This window comes from Vigna radiata, unplaced genomic scaffold, assembly GCF_000741045.1.
Source record: "Vigna radiata var. radiata cultivar VC1973A unplaced genomic scaffold, Vradiata_ver6 scaffold_169, whole genome shotgun sequence".
NCBI classification, from domain to species: domain Eukaryota; kingdom Viridiplantae; phylum Streptophyta; class Magnoliopsida; order Fabales; family Fabaceae; genus Vigna; species Vigna radiata.
In genome coordinates this window covers 400870-410670 of record NW_014542363.1, presented here as the reverse complement: position 1 = coordinate 410670, position 9801 = coordinate 400870, and the positions used below count along the sequence as shown (strand labels likewise).

At 33.5% G+C, this 9801-nt stretch overlaps 1 protein-coding gene across 3 annotated transcripts; it reads left to right on the top strand.

The window, feature by feature from the left end:
* Window positions 1-3987: 3987 nt before the first annotated feature.
* Window positions 3988-9443, top strand: LOC106779863 (transcription factor BIM2). Of its 3 annotated transcripts, none has more exons than XM_014668075.2 (7): window positions 3988-4410; window positions 4746-4830; window positions 5395-5464; window positions 5560-5655; window positions 6768-7183; window positions 8029-8158; window positions 9051-9443. In XM_014668075.2, the coding sequence occupies exons 1-7, from the start codon at window positions 4308-4310 to the stop codon at window positions 9156-9158; spliced, it is 1008 nt and encodes a 335-aa protein (XP_014523561.1). In that variant the 5' UTR covers window positions 3988-4307; the 3' UTR covers window positions 9159-9443. The 3 variants fall into 3 exon arrangements, with proteins under 3 accessions (XP_014523561.1, XP_014523559.1, XP_022632445.1); XM_014668073.2 differs by having other exon boundaries at window positions 4743-4830; XM_022776724.1 differs by lacking the exons at window positions 3988-4410; window positions 4746-4830 and adding an exon at window positions 4978-5120.
* The last annotated feature ends 358 nt before the right edge of the window (window positions 9444-9801 follow it).

The window sequence follows — 9801 nt, the reverse complement described above, 5'->3', positions numbered from 1 at the left end:
CGATTTTATCTTTCATTCTTTTCCATATTTCATCTAGTTTCACCATCTCTATTGTGAAATAAACTTTCATTATTGTTGGGGAAACGATGTAATCCTTTGAAAGCCTTATGTATTGAATTGATTTATATTCTAAATGTTTTACTTCATTATTTGATAGGGTTTTTCTTCTACACTCTATGCGTGCTTTGTTTAACTCATTCAATTGCATGATTATTGATTTTGTCGATATGGACACATACGAAGAAATCTAGAACTGGGGAAATCCTCCCAAAGGTAGTATTACCTAGACATATGGATATGAGGGTTCGTTGCATTTACACTCATGTGCTTCATAATTAATTATTAGGGATGTTAGGAATTGTATGAACTCGTAATTAAGGATAGGTTTTCTTCACTAAGACATCGGGTTTTAAGTACTTTAGAGAGTGACATTAACATTAATGAAGAAGACGAATTCATAAATACATGAGAGTGGATAGGATAACCCCCAACAACATAATCATTCTATATTTTATACACCAATCACCTGTGCATTCTTTTAGTTAATTGATCAAACACTTGCATTCATATTTATTTTCTGCATTATAAACACCATGATTTTGTTTCCAAGTCTTAATTAATCAAGAAACCACATGAATGTCTAGGCTGTGAGTCTTTAGGGAAAACGATATTTGGTCTTACCAATTATATTACTTGATACGATTCAGTACACTTGCCGGAGTCATAACATGCCCAGACAGATAGCACCCTCTATAGCAATTCGCATAGCGCACCTTGCCGTTATGTGAATGCCCTGGTAGAGAGCATCTCACCAGGGCGACTAGCTGTGCGAATCTTTTCATTCAGCGAGTCTGCATAATCTGCAGAATTATGCAACTCAACCACCCAAAACTCATTCTAACCATTTTCCCTAACTTTTAACACTCCTAGATCATTTTATATACCTAATTAGACTTGTTTAAGTCATTCTAAACCTCCCTAATATCGATCTAAAGTGTTTATGCATAGATTTCTATTTTAAAACTGCAAATCTCTCAACCTAGGGACCTAAATCCAATTCTACCACTTTTCACAGTTTTTAGAACCATTTAGGGACCCAAATAGGTCCTATATGACTTGCCTAAACTATCCCAACTGACCAGAACAACCTTTGACCCCCACTTCTCAAATTCATTATCCCTCTTCCTCACAATTGACCTAAAACTAGTAGAAATCACCCAATTTACTCTCAAACTAACCTCATAATAGATTTCGATCTCTCCACCAAGTACAAAACAAAAGAATTATCACTCAAATCAATCCACATTCACTCTCATTCATACATACTTGCAACGGTCACATTTATAAGCATTTTATCTAACATCCTCTTCAACAGTTCAACTCAACATATGTATCTAACTAGCAGATTATCTCACAAGTTGTAACAATTTAGCAAACAGTAAATCCTAATCTAGCTTCCCTTACCTCTGATTAACTGCATAGCCCGACAGAAACCCCGACAACTCGCTTGCACCGCAAAGCAATGCTAGAAACACCTACAGATCACCAACCAGTGATAGGAAACAATTTTAAGGACCTAATTGTTGGTACCAGAAGGGTATGGTTTAAAGGGTATAGCGCAACGAAATTAAACTTAGAGTAAGCGGAAAGCGTGTTCGGTCACCTTTGTTAAAACAAGTTGGTCCTTTTTCGAAAATCAATTTTCTTTCATAAAATTTATCAAACAGTTGATATGCGTAAACAGTAAATAATGTAGGGAACAAAAAATACACAAGTATTTTTATATTGGTTCGATTCAAAAGAATCTACGTCCAGTCGTTAATCACTATAAAAAGTGATTAACAGTTTCACTAAAAATCAGTTTCACAGATTTACAATAAGTGAATGAAAATAAAAGATAAAAGAACCTTCCTTCGACGAACGAACCGGAAGAGAACTACTTTGTCAACTCGAAGAGAACCGCTCCGACTTTCGACCAACGAAACGCGAGCTTCTCCTATTCACGAGACCAGACAAAGTACACCTTACCTACTCGAAGAGAACCGCTCCGACTATCGACCAACGATACGCAAGCTTCTCCTATTCACGAGACCAGGCAAAGCACCTTACCAACTCGAAGAGAACCACTCCAACTATCGACACACGAAACGCGAGCTTCTCCTATTCACGAGACCAGGTAAGGGAATAGAACTAGCCTTAGAGAACTTCCTCAGACAAACTGTATTCTGCTAAAGACCTAAGTTCAAATGTTATTTTTTGAAGTTCTCAAAGCATCTATTTATAAGCCCAGGGTTAGAAACTGAAAGGTCATTTCCCAACTGCCACAAATAATCGATTATTGTAAGTGATAATCGATTATTCAAGTCCGTTACAAGTTTTTCAAAAAATGATAACCGATTATATGAAGTGATAATCGATTATTCATGAATGACTTGTGATAATCGATTATTGCTTCTTGATAATCGATTATTCCTGAATGACTTGTGATAATCGATTATTGCTTCTTGATAATCGATTATTGCAGTTAAAAATCTAAGTTTTACAAGGTTTAAAAGACTTTCCTACTACATTTAATTTCTACAAATTTCTTTTAAATAATTTTAGACTCTTTTTCAACTAAGTCTTCTTGCAGCATCATCAAAACAATTGTCTTCAAGATTTACCAATACTCCTTATTGGTAACACTAATTTGAGCTAGAAATCGAGGGAAGGAACTACTAACCACATGCAAGAAAAAATCTTGCATGATCACAGTCTAAACATGCACGAAGAAAAGGGGAAACCACTTACCAGATGAAGAACACGAAACTGATCGGTTAAGATCGAAGCCCCGGACGCCAGGATCGCCTAGGCACCTCCTGATCGTCGAACAAATAGTTCAGTAAGGAGAAAAGCTAGAGAGAAGGCAGAGAAATAGTAGAGAACGTCCAAACATGCACGGAGAAAAGGGGAAACCACTTACTAGATGAAGAACACGAAACTGATCGGTTAAGATCGAAGCCCCGAACGCTCGGATCGCCTAGGTACCTCCTAATCGTCGAACAGATAGTTCAGTAAAGAGAAAAGCTAGAGAAAAGACACAAAAATAGCAGAGAATGGAAGTTTTAGAGAAATGAAGTGTTTAAAATAATGAACTCAGCTTTTAAAATGTTTTATATATATATATATATATATATATATATATATATTATAATTTTTAAAGAAAGTTGCTCGTTCCATTATTTTAGTATACTCATCTACATATTTTCTAGGTTCTTAAATAACTTATCATGATAGGATTTTAACTTTTAAAATTTAAATTATTATTTATGTTGTATTATTGTTTTCTTTTCTAATTGATAATAAGTGTAATATTTATATGCAAAATACAAAAAAATTTATTATCGAATTTGTAATCAAATGGAAATATGATTTCAATAACATTAGCACAATCTAATTAAATTTACGATTAATTTGTGAAAATGCAGGTACTAATACGTTTGTGTTTTTATTATGTTATTTTATTTTATTGAATTAAAATTTAATTGTTATGATAGTTTTAATTATTTTAATATTAATTTTAGAATTTATACTTTTTAATATATTTTTATTTATTTTGATGATATTTTTTTAAATCAAAATGCTATTTAAAAAAATTTAAATTTAAAACTAAAGGAATTTAAAGTGATATAACAAACGGACTAGAATGTTAAAGAATATTGTTTTTGGAAGATATATAAAAAGAAGATCTAGAAAAGGAGAAATAATTCTTTTAAATGTTATTTAAAAAGTGATAAAATAAAGCAATTTTACCTAAATTAAGAAATTATTAGGAATTAAAATGTGTACTTAAAATAAAGAAATATATTATACGTATAGTTATAGATTACAATAAAATAATAATGATTATTATTATAATAATGTAGATGTCATTCCTTCTAAGGACAAACCAAATTGTAGTTTTATTTATTTTTTTTATTTTTTTGTAATTATGATGATTCAGGTAAGTACTCCGAAAATTTTGATGCGAAGAGAAGACAGAATAGGAGAGGGTGGTTTGGTTTATTGTCAAATGAAGAAGGCTCACGAGACACGCATGGGCTCACCCACATCCTATCCGTCCTTCTCTCTCAGCTGCTGACTCACACATGTCCGTCGCCGGGAAAACCAGCTGCCACCTCAACGCCGCCGGCGAACGCCCTTCGCAGAATCTCACCCGACGACGTTGCCTTTCTCAATTCCCCATCTGGGTATCCCTGTTTCCTCCAAAGTTCTCTTGTTTCTCTTGATTCAGAAGAACTGCTCAGTGATACCCTTTTCTTAGAACAATGAGAGCAGGGAAAGGGAATCAGGAAGAGGATGAGTACGACGAAGAAGACTTTGGTTCTTCCAAGAAACAAGGCACTTCCTCTGCCCCCAACACCAACAAAGGTGCTCCTTTTAATTTTCATGGACAAACGTGATTGTAGTATTACATGTCATTCCTACGCTCTTGTTAGATCCAATTGTCGGGTGGTTCTTTGTTTCATTCGAGGTTGTGGGTGTTCTTGGTTTTCCCTACTTTTTTTTTTCATGTTATGGATTGTGTTAAATCTACTGATGTGTGCGTGCTTCTAAAAAACAGTTTTTTTGTAAGGTTTTCAAGTATTTGGTAAATTTAATTAGTTGGGGGAAGCTTTTGTTTAGCGTCTGAAATGTAGAATTAGATTCATTTGCGATCTCAAGTTCATGTTTGAATGAAATTAGAGTTGTGGTTGTTATAGCAGATGGAAAGGCCATTGATAAGGCCAGTGCGATAAGATCGAAACATTCTGTGACCGAGCAGCGGAGAAGGAGCAAGATAAACGAGAGGTATGTCTTGTGTGCAACTCTTATTGATTAGTCAGTGCTCTAGTGCATTGGGTGTTCTAGTGTAAGTTGCTAGAAAACAAACAACAACAAAAATATAGCTTATTATTGGTAATTTATGGTTTAAAATTGAATAATTGTTGATTGTCTCTGATGCACAACAACAACAAAAAGAAAATAACAAAGCCTTATTCCACTAGGTGAGATCGGTTAGATGAATCACATGATGCCACTTGACTCGGTTAAAGACCAAAGTTTCCGAGATATATGAGAAATATTTTATTTGATGGACGGTGAGCTAAAGGTTGATATGTTCATTAGAAGTTTTACATTGCTGTAGATCTTGTCATTTCGATGCTTTTGTTTATTTTCAGTTTTTTATCCTGCTGCAGAAGTGGTTGTGAGCATTTTGGGATTATGTTATGATTTAGGCGCTTCTTCATATTTGGAATGAAATCCATGTTAATGATTGTGAATGGCTTCGTAATTGTGTTGTAAAGAGCAATAACATCTTGAAATCTATATTTTAGAGCATTCATGTTAATGATTGTTAACCTTTTCCTCCAGATTCCAGATATTGAGGGATCTCATACCTCATAGTGATCAGAAGAGGGACACGGCATCATTTTTGTTAGAGGTAAATTTTGTAAAGTGAGAAATGATTATGTTTTTATTATTTAAATTGGTTAAGAATATATCTAAAACCTGTCAATCTGTCGTGTACCTTTGTAGGTGATCGAGTATGTTCAGTACCTGCAGGAGAAGGTACAAAAGTATGAAGGTTCATATCCAGGTTGGGGTCAAGAGCCCTCGAAGTTGATGCCATGGGTAAAATAGAAAAACTATAATGCTTTAGGATCTTTTGCTATTGAGTACCAGGTGAAAAGAAAATTATCAATGAAACGTAAGGAATAGGGAAATATAGTGAAATGGAAAATCAACGTTTTCTTCATTTTTACATACTTTTTCATTATATTCTTCTCAACTTTGGTTTAAATTTCTACTTTTAGTGCATTATTTACAAATTGATAACAATTACTTGGTTTGTTATATAGTCAAAGTAGAGTAAATAAGTGAGGGACAGTTCTCAGGTTATGAGCTAGCTTTTGGAGATGAGTTAAGTCCAAAGCAAAACTTTTAACATGGTATGTGATGATTTTGTTGAACCTTTCAAGCCATCTGTTATCAAATTAGCCACTTGCTAACACACCTGCAAAACCTCAGTCACAAGATGTGCTCAAGTGAGAGCTGTGTGGTTGAGATCTTGTATAGTCTACTAATATAGCCAAAATAGCCAAAATAGTGTGTATTGGTGAAGGGGCCAACCCTCAAATTGTGAGCTAAGTTTTTGGGTTTGGTTAGGTTCAAACCCAAATTCTTTGAGTAGTGCTTTATCATAGAGGAGTTCTAGCAAACCAATTTCTAACACATTCCTTCGAACCAACCCTATTATTGGTCAAAATTTGTTTAAAACTACAAAAATAGGTGGAAGACTCATTAAATAAGAAGTGATACCTATGAAAATTTGTAATTTCCAATAAATTCCATTCAATAGTAATGTGTTCAAGATAATAGTTAGAAAATGTGCTACTAATATTTTTCTTTATCCTAGGAGCTTCCTCCATTATCATCAAGTTTGTTTGGATGACTTATTAACTTCGGTTCATAACTGATAATATAGAATAATGTTGGCTTGTTTAGGTGAACTTCTCTATACGTACTTCTAGGAGAAAAGTATAAGAAGGAACTAATGTTTCTATAAACTGATTGGTGGAAGCTCTTTTGTATTAGCCTCTTCAAATTTGGATTTTTAACTTATAAATAAGTCAGCAAAAGCTTATCTTTTTTTGTTCACATTTCCTTAAAAGTGTTTATGGAGATATTTACACAAATAAGCCCTATGTATGTTTTAAGCTTGCTTACATAGTGTAATAATACAGAGAAATAGTCATTGGCGTGTCCAAAGCTTTGCTGGTCAACCTTCGGCTTTAAAGAATGGTTTGGGTACTGTATCACCTTTTCCTGGAAAGTTTGATGAAAGCAGTGTCAGTATCTCTCCAACTATGCTTAGTGGCACACAGAACACGATAGATCCTGATCAGAGCAGGGATATTGTCAACAAGACAGCAGAGAGGCAACCTGATTTAGTGAGCAAGGGAATACCTCTTCCCTTGCCTATGCATTCAAACATATCCATTCCTGTCAGAAGTGATGGTGTACTTGCACATCCTCTTCAGGGAACTGTCTCTGATGCACAATCAACTGAATGCCCAACAACTAGTGAACCACAGAATCAGCAGGATGAACTCACGGTTGAAGGAGGGACAATTAGCATCTCAAGTGTATACTCCCAAGGGTGGGTAATTGCTTAAAATTTATATCTGTTGTTATTGTATTTATTATAATTATTACTATTATTTCTGTAAAATTGTATGGTTTTGTTGATAAAGATGTTTGATACCCAGATTTTTAGAAGAACTTTCTTATTGTTAAGGTTTTAAAAGTCCTTCATTGTTTGAGTTATGGTCTATTTCTTGTCCATATTACATTTTTGCAAAAACCTAGATAGTGTTATCATATTTGACAATTGCAAGGCTACATGTATGTTGATTTCACGTGCTCAACTTGTTAGATTTTATTCTCTATTTTACTTATGCATGATCATGGAGGAGAAAATCTGAGCTGTGGCTTTCTTTATCATGATTGAGGGGACTAGCCAAATAGATGGGTCTTTACTTTTATGAAAGAAAGGGAAAAGGGAACTTTTGTCAATTTTCGTTTTTTCCCCCATTTTGACGAGTGCTGAATTTAGTTGGTTGGTCACTGTATTATGTATATGTTCATTATAGGGATCGTCAAAAGGTTGGACAGCTATTGCTCACATTACTCCCTTTTCCCCTAGCTTGTATTTAAATTATGAACGTGTGTGACATTCTGAAAACAACAGTTATTCAGGTTAAGAACTCCAATAAATTGGCATCTGTAAAAGTTAATGTTTCTTGCAGTTTTGTAAAAATTTATAATGGTCTTTTGAGTATGAGTACCAGCTGAAGTCATTCATTCTAAATTTCTATTATCATTACTCCTGTTAATTTTCAGTAGTACTATTTTGGACCCTCTAGATGCTTCTTCAAGCGTTTGGAATTAAAGTCTTTTGTCATCTTTTAATAACACCCAAGTTTTAAACCATTTGAAAAGCAGGTTATTGAACAATCTAACTCAGGCATTACAAAGTGCCGGTTTAGATCTGTCACAAGCTAGTATCTCAGTTCAGATTAATCTTGGGAAACGAGCAAACAGAGGATTGAGCTGTGGGACCTCTTCTCCCAAGGTATATAATGGCATGTTGTCTTTATTTATCGATGTATCTTCTCGTTTCAGGATGTCTAAGAAGATTTTGTTACACTATCAATGTTGTAGGAAGGAATATCGTAGGTTGTCCCAGACACTTTAAAAGGAATAGGGAAAACATTATGTCATGCATACTTATTGTTTTTATGAAATTATGGGATTCATTTGACAGATATTTTAATGAAGTCTGAATTTTGTATTCTAGAATTACAACCATTATGATCTTAGTATCTTTAATTCATAATTAAAATTAGTTTTGAGACTTTTATAAGTTTGAAGATCTCATATTGGAAAATACTTATGTCTGATGTGTTGAGGCTGTTTCTACTATTGATTTAGGGAGAAATTAGGTGAATCTTACTTGTGGCTTAAGGTAGTGATGAAACTTGTTTCTGAACTTTAATATTTGACTATCATTATTGTCACATATAGTGCTCTCTCCCGTTTATAACTGTAAACATACAAACAAACCTTTTGTTTTTATAAAAATCTCTCAAACATAAACACTAGATTATTTTCATTTGACGTAAGCATTACTTTTTTAATCTGTAACAAATGGACCCATAATCTTTAGAGGCCATTGTAATCATATGAATTGAAGATATAACTCAAATTTTAACTTAGCCATGAAGAGACATTCTTTTATCAATATGGCCTGCCGGTTTATGATAAACATTTTATTTCAATAACTACTCAATGTTATGAGTACTGATATTTGAAACTAAAACTAGGTGGGTTCTTTGATAATATGCTTCTCAATTATCTATTTGGTGAAAGTTTGATTAAGTGGTATCCTCCAAAGTCCAAAATATGATAAATTTCAAGGACTTGGTGGTGTGTATGGCTGATCCTTTCTTATTTGTGTTATGCAGAATCATGACAACCCTCTTTCAAATAATCAAACAATTGCACATTTTAGAGATGCAGGAAGTGGAGAAGACTCGGATCAAACACAAAAACGAATGAAAACATACAAGTGATGTAGCATTTTCACGAGACATCCAGATTTCTTGTTTGTTCCTTGCATAGCACATTCCTTGTGGCTACTGTACATCCTTCCCCATATGTTTGACTTTTTAATGGTTATTTTAGAACCATATAAAACTTGAAAAACGACCATTTGTGGAGATATTGAAGCTTCTACTGTAGTAGGCCATGCCATATATTATAGCTGTATGATACATATTATATCATAGCAATTCAGTATTATTGAGCGTTTGTTTGGAAATTTTATGATATATATACACACGTTTATTTTGAATGCATTTGGAGAGCGCTTGAAAAAGAGGTTCTTTTATCATATGTTTTTTATGCCCAGTTCGTGCAAAGAGAGACCATTTTTCCCTTAGGCTGTAGTTTTATTTTGGCTTAAATACTTTTTCCTGCATTCGTTCAGTTTTTCAGTTTTTTCAGTATGGTCCTAATTTTTATTTTCAAGTTTCATTTGTTAATTTTATTCAATTTAGTATGGTGTTTAAATAGTTAATAGAAGTGAATCATGGATGTCTATATTTAGTTTGGTTTCAATTTTTATTAATTTTATTTAATTTAGTATTTTATTTTATTTTTCAAAATAAAGTAATTGTGTCTTTATAAATTTAGACTAAATTTAACTTTTATAAA

Coding starts and splice junctions, on each gene's coding strand:
- LOC106779863 (XM_014668073.2), top strand. CDS start 4,308: ATGAGAGCAGGGAAAGGGAATCAGGAAGAGGATGAGTACGACGAAGAA. Junction 5,465..5,559: donor CGGCATCATTTTTGTTAGAG/GTAAATTTTGTA, acceptor GTACCTTTGTAG/GTGATCGAGTATGTTCAGTA. Junction 7,184..8,028: donor TCAAGTGTATACTCCCAAGG/GTGGGTAATTGC, acceptor TTTGAAAAGCAG/GTTATTGAACAATCTAACTC.